Source organism: Acanthochromis polyacanthus, chromosome 3, assembly GCF_021347895.1.
Source record: "Acanthochromis polyacanthus isolate Apoly-LR-REF ecotype Palm Island chromosome 3, KAUST_Apoly_ChrSc, whole genome shotgun sequence".
Lineage (NCBI taxonomy): Eukaryota > Metazoa > Chordata > Actinopteri > Pomacentridae > Acanthochromis > Acanthochromis polyacanthus.
In genome coordinates, this window is record NC_067115.1 from 30031115 (window position 1) to 30043952 (window position 12838).

Below are 12838 nucleotides of genomic sequence, written 5' to 3' on the forward strand. Positions count from 1 at the left end.
AGTTTAATGAAACACAGCTGGACTCCAATAAAGAAGCAGAACCATCTCAAGGAGGATCAGAAGAAATGGACAGCATGTGAGTTAAATATGAATGTTGCTGCAAAGGGTCTGAATACTTTCCGTACCCACTGTATATCTCAGTAATAAGTAATAAACTATCAAAGGCTTGATTGGCTCAGCTTACACATCAATTGTACCATTTTTATTCCATGTTTTATTTGTCGTTTGCTAACCCTACTCTAATCACAGTAACAGGGTTGCTAATCCATGCTAACATTAGCTTTTTTTCAGGAGTAAAAGCTACCATTGAAAAGTTGGCAGTCAGCCAGACAATTTCATGTTTTCCATGGAAACACACACTTGCATTCAAGCCCTAACATAATGGCACAAGGGTTTTCTAATCATCAATTAGCCTTTCAACACCATTAGCTAACACAATGTAGCATTAGAACACAGGAGTGATGGTTGCTGGAAATGTTCCTCTGTACCCCTATGGAGATATTCCATTAAAAATCAGATGTTTCCAGCTAGAATTGTCATTTACCACATTAACAATGTCCAGATTGGATTTCTGATTCATTTATTGTTATCTTCATTGAAAAAAAAAAAAAAAAAAAAAACATCTTTTCTTTTAAAAATAAAGACATGAAATGAAACAGCTGACTTCCTCTCCTGGGAAGTCTGTCCACAAAATCTTGGGTCCTTTCCGGCTGCACTGATTTGTACCGAGCTACTTCAGGCAGCTCTGTTTAGTTTATTTGATTTCACAATCACTCAGAGTTTGGCTTTTGCACATTCCCTTTCCAACCACTTCAAAGGCAGCTCCCTTGTAGGTGGCGACACACCGGCTGTCCGTACGCAGGTCTGGCTGCACCTCTTCCCACACCCTCTTTTTGGGGTTTAGCTCTCTGTCTGGTTCACCTGCATTCAAAAAAAGCAATTTGATACATTGGAATCCTCTCTGTGCTTTCAACAAGTGCAGGATGCATGATTTCAGGAATCCAGGAGAACCTTTTCGTAGCATGTCACACCCGTGTACATATACTCAAACATCACAACAACCGGCAGCAACATGCTGCTGTAAGAGCCTCTGCTCTTCTCGAAAGGCTTTGTACAAGATTATGTAAACTGGTTACAGAGCTTTTCTCCCAGTGAGCCACAAGGGATCATTGAGGCCAGCAGTGAGGTTTGGCGATAAGGCCTGCTCAGGGTTGCCGTCCAATTCCTCGCAAAGGCATCTGGCAGAACTAAAGAAAACGATTTCTTTGTGAATCTGACTTTGCATGCACAGAGTCACTGTCGAGCTAAAGGAAATATAGTCGGTTTGGCTTTTTACAAGAATTTATTTTATATAAAAGGCTATTTTTGTGGCTGCACTGTGACTCAGTGGTTAGCACTGTCACCTCACACAGTTGGAAGATCCTCACCTTCCTGGGATCTTTCTGCATGGAGTTTGTATGTTCTCCCTGTGCATGCGTGGGTTTTCTCCAAGTTCCTCCCACAATAAAAAGGTTAACTGGTAATTTTAAATTGTCCATAGGTGTGATAGGTGATTGTTTGTCTCTATATGTAGCTCTGTGACAGACTGGTGACCTGTCCAGGTGTCCCCTGCCTTCACCCCAAGTCAGCTGGGATAGACTCCAGCCCCCCATGACCCTAATCAGGATTAAGCATTGTGTAGATGATGGATGGATGGACTTTAAGGGGCTGAAAATGTTTGCAATCTCTTATTTTAACTTACTGAGTTTTGAGAATTTTAAAAACTTCAAATTTGCTTGTTGATCTCCAAGGTGTAAGATGGACTCGCCCCTCCTCCCCCATGTCGAACTTTCTTAAAAGAAGGGCTCACAGCGGTCTCAGGACCAGGACCTCCTTTAGAGGGGACTGAAGCGTCTCACACAGAACAACAGCCTTCAGGCAAAATGATCCTTCTGTGAAGAACAGTAAGATCTAGAACAGTCTTCCACTCTCCATAAAGGAGTGTCCCACGTTACCGACCTTCGAAACTCACCTTAAACAGTGGCTGAAAGTGAACCAGTCTTGTGACCACTGACCTTTAACTTCCTCGTATACTTTTTATGTGCTTTTATTGTGACCTATTGTCGTGTGTTTCACTGTTATGTTTTTTATTTTACCCGTGGAGGGACAATGGATGTAAATTAGCATTGTTGGTATAATGCGGCATATTCACGTCTGTTGCTGTCTAAATGGACGTTCATTAATGTGCACTGTCCCTATCAAATGAAGAAATTAAATAAACTACATATCTTTTGTGTTTTTAATGAATTCGTGTTACTTTGTAGAATTCTGATTTCAATGACATGAAAGAATATTGTCAAAAAAAAGCCAAATTTATTTTCCCATCATTCAATGTTGAACAGCAAATAAAAGGAAACCTTCCGGGGGTTTAACTACTTTTTATTGGCAGTGTATCCAAAGTTGTTTAAATCAATCCATTGGACTTTAAGAAGGTTCCTTGAAGACATTTCACCTCTCATCAAAGAGGCTGCTTCAGTTCTCCAGTGGATTGATTGAAACAACTTTGGATAACAATGACCTGGATGAATGAGAACCTACACAGATATCGGCAATGTATTTAAGACTTCCTCTAAGTGGAATTACACCTATAAACTGTGTAATCCAACTATTGAACCACATGTCATTCTATCACATGCCAAACACTGCAGCAGGCCTGATTGTGCAATGACAGCCGAATGAACTCTAGCAGTATGAGAAAAACAATCAAACAGAAAAACTGACGTAAGCAGAGGCGTGTTATCAACACAATAGTAAGGTACTCACTGATGAGCACGTATCTCTAGGGACTGTTTGGCTGAGAATTCAGGTAGCATTTAGTTTAGATGTTGAGGGTTAAGAAGTCCACTTTTAGTACCTGGGAATCCCTGGATAGTTATTCTGTCCCCTGGTTCGGCTCCACTCGGAGGATCAAGGATCTCCATCTTTTCTGGTGAGCTGGCACACATGATCACAGCCTGGTTCATCATCCCTCTTGTCTTCACCGGCTTCAGGTTACACAGCACGACCACCATGCGGTCCTGCATCTGCATTATGGACAGCAGATGAAATACTTTTTAAAAAGGACATTTTTTTTAACACAGTATAAAATAAATAACATCAACTTTAACATTTTGAACTGATCGAATCTGTTTGGATGCTGCTCTAAGAATCCAGTTCATACAACACAGGGTTCTCGCCAGCGCATTTCAGCGTAACAGGCCGTTACGCTGTCAATGTAAAAGATTACACTGTGATTAGGGCCGCTATGCTGCCTTTCAAGTTGTGGTATTGTGTTTTGAGCACATTTGCTTGCGTAATATTTCCATATTTGTGTGAGAAAACTTCTTTATTGGGGCAGTTGACACTGTGAAAGAGTCAATTTGACAGATAACGCCATGTTCGTTTGTTTTTATCGACTGGGTGCCTATCTAGGTTAATTTATGTCTCCCCACCTCAGCCGTACTTTCCTGTTGATTGACCCGTTCCCGTCTAAAATTAAGAGTCGCTTCCAATCTCGGGGTTACAATTAGCATGTGTCGGTTGTTCCCGTGATGCCATGTATGGTGAATAGTGACCTAAATCACGAGCATTTGGAGCATCTGCGTGATGCTCATTGGCTGACATCTGGGCCGGCCGCTCGCGAGATTTAATGAAGGCTATTGCGCACGCGCATAGTGTCAGGCCATCCCTGCCGTTACGCTGTAAAACATCCTGGTGAGAACCCTGCAACAATTCTAGTCAAAAACTCACAATGTGATGATGAACAGCAGGTTTTACAAAATAACGTCACTGCTTAAGGCTCAGACTTTTTGCTGCACTTGTCTTGAGTCACTCAGGGTTTAGTGTGTTAAATCAAACAATAAACTTATTGAACTTTGTGGGCCTCAATTTGTGCAAATTACTTCCTCAAGTTGTAACTGGACAGGGCTTTTCTCAGATTGCTGTTGCAAAATACGAAAATTTCAATTGTGGACAAACCTCCTCATAAAAATCACCTTCATAAACTAGCAGCAAGGCTGTGACAGAAAACAGCATGCTTCGTGTTTCCATCTGCAGTCAGAAAGGACCCAATGAGGCAATAATAAGATGCTACAGTGCCAGAATTTTAAAGAATCTCATCTCGATGTTCGTCCTCTTTTATCCCTTCAGGCTCTGTGCTTCAGCCCATTCAAACTAAAATAATGATAACTGAAAAAATAAATGACTTGGTTTACACAACTGTTCAAAAGTTTGGGGTCACCCAGATAATTTCATGTTTCCATGGAAACTCACACTTTCATTTATTCATGTGCCAATGTAATCACACAAGGGTTTTCTAATCAATTAGCCTTTCAACACCATTAGCTAACACAATGTACCATTAAAACACGGGAGTGATGGTTGCTGGAAATGTTCCTCTGTACCCCTATGGAGATATTCCATGAAAAATCAGTTATTTCATTTAATGTCCTCCTTTTTGAAAGAAACAGCTTTTTTTTTTTTTAAATGGAGGGGGGGAAAAAAAAAAAAAAAAAAAAAAAATCAGTGAATCATAAATCTAGTCTAGACATTGTTAATCTGGTAAATGACTACTCTAGCTGGAAAGGACTGATTTTTAATAGAATATCTCCATAGGGGTACAGAGGAACATTTCCAGCAACCGTCACTCCTGTGTTTTACAGCCATGGCCATAAGTTTGGACACAAGTACCATGACGCTTGTGAATCTTAGAAAATACCACAAAATTGTCACTTACAATATAAATACCAGTCATAGCCATCAACCAAAATGAAATATATTTCATTTTTTTAACTTGTGTCCAAACTTATGGCCATGGCTGTACATCTTGTTGGCCGGGAAATGCCTTGGGATCCCCCAGGATGAGCTGGAAAGCATTGCAGAGGGGAGGGATGTCTGGAACGACCTTCTTTGCCTGCTGCCTCTGTGACCCGGCCCCGGATAAGGGGAGGAAAATGGATGGATGGATGCATAATGTAAGGAATTGTTCATTAACTGAAATCATCTCTGAAACACAATCTGAGCAGGAATTTAGGAAGTTAATATGAAACTGTAACTTGCATTTCATTTTCATGCAATTAAAGCAAACACTTCAACAGACCAGGCAGGTGTTGCTTTAAAATCCACATGCAGACTGGAAAATGATGAGTGACTTTTCGAACAGGTATTACAGTTGACAGTGGAGGTGCTTGGGCAGTAATAATGCAGGTACCATCTGAATATTTCACTGAAAACTGAGTAATAGTAATTGAAAAATGAAATTATGTTCCAGAATTCATTCATCTCACATCACATAAGAGTATGATACTATACCTGGGCCCAGGATACGTGCTTGGCCAGTTCGCTGATTACTGTCCTGGGAGATGCTTCGCCTACATCGATCTGTTCCACATACAGACTGTCAGTGTCTAGAAGCTGTACGGCCGTTATTATGCGTCCAACACGCAGGTCCAGACGAGAGACGTCTACCTTTTCATCCTCTTGGTCAGGGGATCCCGGCTTCTTTGCCACCTTCTGCCCTCCTGAAAGACAAATATTGTCACATCAGACCATTCCTTGCACCTCAAATGCTCCGTGTTGTACTGTGTGTACGTGTGACAGCTAAGAACCAGACAGTGTTTGAGGGAGATGCTGAGTTTTGTGCTGGAGTTAGAAGTAAATTATTATGACGTTTATAAAGGCTCCAAGTGCTTGGTTATACAACTGTACACACATGAAGTGGATGAGATGCGTTACAAATATTGTGGCTCACACGCTGCAAAGTCCTGCTTACTGAACTGAATAACAAAATGACACAAAAAAATGAGCCTTTTAGTATCATTCCAGCCAGAACACTGCTTTTGAACTCAGGTGGTCCCTAAACATGTGACGCATTAAAGCAGAGGAGGGCTACAATTACAGACAATGCCAGTAATGAGTTCAAATTAACCACATACCAAAAATACATTTTTCACCTTTACTTTGATTCTTGAGTCGATTTTTCTTGGCTACTGGTGTATGTGTGAAAACCACAAGCATTTTGGCCTAACACACCAAGTGTATCATCAGAATCATGTCGGACATGATGCGTGCAATGTCATTATGTGTGACATTATAATGCAAGCCATCTTTTAAACAGGGTCCTCGACTTACAACGTCCTTGACCTATGGCGTTGCATTGTTACATGGAACTAGTTGGAGAGTGGAGCGGACAAATACATCGTCACTCGGCGCTGCAGGACGTCTTTGTTTACATTCACCGGTTGTACACCTCCTTGGATTGTGCTACATTCACTAACTTTTTACCCTTCATTATGGCTCCTAAGCGTGATCAAGTGGATCAAGTTGTAAAAACAGTGAAACATATTCTCTTATCTTCTTGTAAAATGACTCATACATGCATGAAAGTCCTGTCCAGGGTGTCCCCTGCCTTCGCCCAAGTCAGCTGGGATAGGCTCCAGCACCCCCCACGACCCTAGTGAGGATAAAGCGGTGTATACAGAATGGATGGATGGATGCATAAAAGTCATTGGTATTCATGACTTTTCCAAAGAACTGATCAATACTGTGATGCACGTAATGACTTTGTTTACATTTTCGCTGGAGGTTTGACTTGCGGCAAAAATCGACTTATGACGATCCGTAGCAACGGAACTCCAACGCAAGTCGAGGAGCCACCGTACTTCATTTCATTCATTATTGGACACCTTGCAAGTTGATTTGTCACTTTATTTTCAGGCAATTTGGGCAGGTTTAGGGTTAGAGGCGATGTCTATGACACTGTATTTTCAGAAGTTCTTCCTCTGGTTGAAAAGTTTCAGAAGTTGCATACATAAGGAAGTCGTAGAGCTAGTGAGGAACTTAGCTCAGGAAAAAAAAAATTATGATGAAGCCATTTCTGATGTGTCCTCTGTTCTCCTGGAACACTGGGTTTGAGAAACATATATACAATGACAAAAATGAAATTGAAGGCATAAGTCAAAGACCAAGAGAATGAGAGATGAAGTGACATATGCCAGAGATAGAACCAGTAATGTCTTCAGGATGTTCAACACTGAAGGACGAAAGCAGATGATGCTTCCTCCTGAACAGTTTGGTGACAACCTTCAGGTTCTGTTAGACAGGACCAAGGATAGGTCTACAGGGACACTGAGACTTTTGTTTGACCATGGAGGTACTCACCTTACATTAAGTTGCCGAATGAGCACAGCCTTTCGTGTGCCAGACATGTCTTTTTGTGGTTGTTGTGTGGCTCTATGTATTTGTTTTGCATAGTTATGATAGCTTTATATCTTTTTGTGGCTGTTTTGTGCCTATTTATGATCATTTTGCATCTTTTTCTGGCTGCTTTATGTCTATTTGTGGTTGTTTTGTGTGTTTTTGGGATTGTCTTGTGGTCATTTACTTTCTCTTTATGACGGTTTATCTATTTGTGATTGTTTTGTGTCTTTTTCGGGCTTGCATCTATTAGGGGTTGTTTTGTGCCTTTTTGTGGTCATTTGCAACTTCCCTTACATTAGGTCTTGGCTGAATGAGCATAGCCTTTTCTGTTCCAGACATACAAGGATGAATACTGAATGTTCTCTGGAAAAATAACGATTTTGAACATAATTGTGGTATTTCACAAAATGCCAGTAGCCGCAACAAGAAAAATCACTCAGAAAATAGAAAGATATCTTGTTTTTCTACAACAAAGACTGATTTAAACTCATTACCAGGTGTTTTTCCTTCCAAAAGGCATTTATACTCTGCCCTTAATTAAAGCAAAGTCACTGTGAAATTGCTTTTTTCTTGATGCATACTGTGAATCTGACAAGTTTCATTAAAGCTGCTGAAAGGGAACACATGCTAGAGCCAGGAGCCCAAAATCCTGAGCCAAGTCTCAGCAGTCACATGGAGGTGTCGTGCATGGCCCAAACTATTTGGACATACTAGTGTACTGTACGTGACTGCTGGTGTTGTGCCAAAAAAACTGAGTGTATTTCATGTTGAAGCCGTTTTGAGCAGTTTTATATAATTCTACAGCTGGTTTTATCTGAATCAAGTAGGGCTGCGAATCGAACGACGAATCGTCTGAGCACGATAGGTCATCAACAGCGGAAATGAGCGCGCAATGCAAAACAAATCACAGTCCGAGCGGAGCGCGTAACACGGAGGACATCCTGTGTTTACTGTGTTTCTTCAGAGCACTATCGTTCAGAATATTGGGACTACTGTGACAATTCCATGTTTTCCACCAAAACTCATTTTTATTCATGTATTAACATGAATCACCCACCCTTTCAACACCATTAGCTAACACAATGTAGCATTAGAACACAGGAGTGATGGTTGCTGGAAATGTTCCTCTGTACCCCTATGGAGATATTCCGTTATAAATCAGCCGTTTCCAGCTGGATTTGTCATTTAGCACATTAAATAATTATTTAATACTATTATTTACTGTACTTCTGATTCATATTAATATGAATCAGAAGTACAGTCTCTCGACTGTACTTCTGATTCATTTAATGTTATCTGCATTGAATAAAACTACTTTTCTTTCAAAAAGAAGGAGGTCACACCTTCTGGCTTGCTGTAGGATGACACTCGGCCGCGGAAGCCCATCTCGTGGAGCTCCCGGCGGATGGTGGTGGTACTCACGTTGGCCCCGGAGGCGGTGTGAAACTCGGCGGTGAGAGCCTCTATGGAGGGCAGACACTTCTCCATGGCCACCCTTTCCAGCACCTGGCGGTCCTGCTCCTTTAGCTTGTGCGGTCGGCCGCTCCGGGGCAGAGCCGTCGTTATTCCTCCGCGTTTCCACTTGAGGATCACGGAGCTGATGGTGGACGCAGGCAGGTTGAGCAGGGCGGAGATCTCCCGATTGGACTTCTTGCACAGGTGGCATCCCACCACGGTGCCCCGCTGGAAGTCGCTGAGCTCCACTCCACGACCCATTCTGGCTGTAGCTGTCTGTAGACTACTACTACTACTGGTCCTGGTCCTCTTCCACTCCTCTTCCTCCACCACTTTCTCCATGGAGCAGCCAGAGCCTTAGTATCTCTAGAGCTCTGGGAGCAGCTCCCTGCTCTTCTTCTGCGGCTCCGGCTTCCAGCGCCGGTTTAAATAGCGCCGAACACATTATTGCCCCCTGCAGAAGGAAAAGCGAATTACAACAACAACAATTCAAAGAAACAGAGGGTTATTATTTGTCACACGTCCCACCGTTCAAGCTTTTGTCAACTTCATGTTTTCGGTGAAAACTCACACTTTTATTCATGTGCTAACATAATTGCACAAGGGTTTTCTAATCATCAATTAGCCTTTCGAAACCATTAGCTAACACAATGTAGCATTAGAACACAGGAGTGATGGTTGCTGGAAATGTTCCTCTGTACCCCTATGGAGATATTCTATTAAAAATCAGCCGTTTCCAGCTAGAATTGTCATTTAGCACATTAACCATGTCTAGACTGTACTTCTGATTATTTAATCCTATCTTCACTGAAAAAAGTTATTTTTTTTTCAAAAGAAGGATATTTCTAAGTGACTCCAAACTTTTAAACAATAGTATACTTATACAGTTTGTGCAGTGACTGTTCCACAATTGGAGGGCATTTGACATTCCACCCATCAAATTTCAAATAATCTATGTACAAAAAAAACAAAAAATGCTTCTTCTTTTCCTTTCAGCTTTTCCCTTCAGGGGTCGCCACAGCAAATCAATTGCCTCCATCTAACCCTGTCTTCTGCATCCTCTTCTCTCACACCAACTACAGAAATGTAGTTGGAAATGAAATATATTTCATTTTGGTTGATGGCTATGACTGGTATTTATATTGTAAGTGACAATTTTGTGGTATTTTCTAAGATTCACAGGCGTCATGGTACTTGTGTCCAAACTGATGGCCATGGCTGAAGTTTAAATGGCTGCAGAGCAAAATAGAGGTTAAATGCTGCCACCTGCTGGATTGTGTAACACCCTGACTTCAATTTGTGCTCATACTTGAAATCTCGAATTAGTGGCGGCTGGTGAATTTTTCTCTTGGGGGGGCGCACTTAATTTACCAAACCAAATAGCAGAGGCAGCAACACCGGAATACAAGAATTGATGTAAATTATGTTCACAGCCATTTGATGTGCTATTACTATGCACCACTAGGAGGGTACACCTAAGCACTACTGCTGAGTCAAATAGACAATTAAATGCACATAAATGTTACCAGCTAGTGAATTTGAATTTAGCTCCCCAGTGTTTGATATGATTTGCTCCAGATAAGGTGTAATTGGTACACACAAACCCTTAAAATCTCATTTTCTATAATTAAACAAATTTAGAATGTATAAATATGCAAATCTAATTTTTACTTCCAAAGTAAAAAAGAAACAATTCATTTTTCCAGCTTCAAAGAGTGCCAAGTGCTTCTTCTGTCCAGCAAAATCTTTGGAACAACATATTTATATTTACATACTCAAATAAACAAACAAATCCATACCTGTGAAACCAACAAACATTGGACATTTTGTTAAAAAAAACCCCTAACTATAAGGCTTAAAGCAGACAGTGCTTCTGTGAGCTAACTTTTACATTAACAACCTTACATGACAATGAGAAAACAGCAAATCTGCATATTTAAGATCAAAGCAATAAAAAATTGTCACTTTGCCTGAAAAAAAAATACTGAAACCATTAGGCATTATACTATGTATAACTGTGCATGTGACAAATAAAACCTATCTTATCTTAGGCTTTGAGCCCAAAGTGCTTCTGTCAACTAACATTAAATATTTGCAATGAAAATAAAGAAAAACAGTAATTCTTTAGATTTCAGAACATCTGAAGTGCCACTTGTGTCAACTAACATTTCTATTTACATTATTAAATGACAAAAAGTAAATCCTCACATTTTAGAGATTAAAGCCAGCACCTCTACATCTGTGTTATTTTTTGTATGCAAGTTTTGCTCTTCTGTCTTTGAGACATGCAAATTTCTCAATGACTCTATGGTTAAAATCTGGGGTCTCCCTGACAAGTTTCTTTTCCATAGAGAGCATGGCCAGTGCATTAAGACAATCCTGCCACATTGTGTTCCTGAGGAAGGTCTTGATTCTTTTTAGTGTTGAGAAGCACCTCTCAGATTCAGCTGTCGTCATTGGAGTCGTGATGAGGATCTTCAGGAGAAATACAGTCTCTGAGAAGGTGTCCTGAAGATTGTTGCTCATGAAGAGCTGGTACAGAGCCACAGCACCATTGCAACTCCTGAGCTCTGTGTTGCTGAAGATGAGCGACAGTTCAGCGCAGGGCGCGGTCAGCCTACGCCCTGCTGTCTCCTATCTCTTGTATTGAAGAGGAACGAACTGTGCATGTCAAAGTTATAATGAGAGTCAATGGGGAAAGATGAGTGCGCCCTGGATATATGTCCACTATTAGTAATTGTAGACAACGTCGGAGGTTTCTAATCTGACTTTTTATTACAAATTATACATTTTAGTAACTCTCTATGCGCTCTATTATCCATTTTGCTTTTTAAAAACATAGGATGTACATGTAAATGTAATTTTAAAAACATTGTGTTAGCTAATGGTGTTGAAAGGCTCATTGATGATTAGAAAACCCTTGTACAGTTATGTTAGCACATGAATGAAAGTGTGAGTTTCCATGGAAACATGAAATTGTCTGGGTGACCCCAAACTTTTGAACAGTAGTGTGCATGCAGGGAACTTATTTATGAGCTGCTTTGGTAGGTTTTTACACAGCCAGTGTAAAGTCTTTACAGAGGGATGAGCCCATTCAGTTTCCTACCTCTTAAATCTAGGGTTAGGGTTAGGGTTAGGGACATGAAACAGCTTTTCCTGTTTTTAGATATTTTGTCACAGATGAATCTTGCACTGTTGAAGGCCATAATATTTTATGAAGGATCCTGTCTAAGCTCACTGCAGCTGATGATGGAGACGGCTTCCTTTTTCACACTGGATGACCTTATTCTGGTTTTTCTGACTAACATTATTTGTGCACACCTCTCAAAAAATTTAAAGCAACACTTTGAAAATACATCATATTTTAATGGGAAAAAATAACAAGCTGGATATCTACATTGATATGGACTGGATAATGTGATAAGAAAACGAAAACATGCCACATCGCTTGATCGAAATGAAAACTGTCAACCGACAGAGGGCTGAATTCAAGACACCCCAAAACTCAAAGTGAAAAAATGATGTGGCAGGCTGGTCCATCTTTCTGAAATTCCTTGGCAGCAACTCAAAATGGTACTCAGTAGTTGGTATGGCCTTCACATGTTTATATGCAGCCTGACGGTGTCGGGGCATGCTCTTAATAAGATGATGGATGGTGTCCCGGGGAATCTCCTCCCAGATCTGGACCAGGGCATCACTGAGCTCCTGGGTAGGCTGAGGAGCAACCTGATGGAGTTGGTTGAACCAAAAAAAAATGTTCCAAAGGTGTTCTATTGGATTTAGGTCAGGTGAGTATTGGGGCCAGTCAATGGTATCAATTCCTTCATCCTCCAGGAACTACCTGCATACTTTAACACATGAAGCCAGGCATTGTCATGCATCAGAAGGAATCCAGGACCACTGCACCAGTGTAGGGTCTGACAGTGAGTCCAAGGATTTCATCCTGATACCTAATGGCAGTCAGAATGCCATTGTCCAGCCTGTAGAGGTCTGTGCGTGCCTCCATGGATATGCCTCCACAGACCATCACTGACCCACTACCAAACCGGTCATGCTAAACCATGTTACAGGCAGCATAGCGTTCTCCACGGCGTCTCTAGACCCTTTCATGTCTGTGACATGCGTTCAGGGTGAACCTGCGCTCATCCGTGAAAAGCACAGGGCACCA

General features: G+C 41.1%; 1 protein-coding gene across 1 annotated transcript; it reads right to left on the bottom strand.

Moving 5' to 3' along the window:
• Positions 1 to 563: 563 nt before the first annotated feature.
• Positions 564 to 9081, bottom strand: LOC110956845 (aminoacyl tRNA synthase complex-interacting multifunctional protein 1-like). Its single transcript, XM_051946224.1, has 4 exons — positions 8559 to 9081; positions 5329 to 5537; positions 2894 to 3062; positions 564 to 921 (listed from the first exon to the last, which is right to left on the bottom strand). Exons 1-4 carry the CDS (start codon positions 9010 to 9012, stop codon positions 755 to 757), a joined length of 999 nt encoding a protein of 332 aa, XP_051802184.1. The 5' UTR covers positions 9013 to 9081; the 3' UTR covers positions 564 to 754.
• Positions 9082 to 12838: the final 3757 nt, after the last annotated feature.

Coding starts and splice junctions, on each gene's coding strand:
- LOC110956845 (XM_051946224.1), bottom strand. CDS start 9,012: ATGGAGAAAGTGGTGGAGGAAGAGGAGTGGAAGAGGACCAGGACCAGT. Junction 5,538..8,558: donor ATCCTACAGCAAGCCAGAAG/GTGTGACCTCCT, acceptor TTTGTCTTTCAG/GAGGGCAGAAGGTGGCAAAG. Junction 922..2,893: donor AACTATCCAGGGATTCCCAG/GTACTAAAAGTG, acceptor TTTTGAATGCAG/GTGAACCAGACAGAGAGCTA.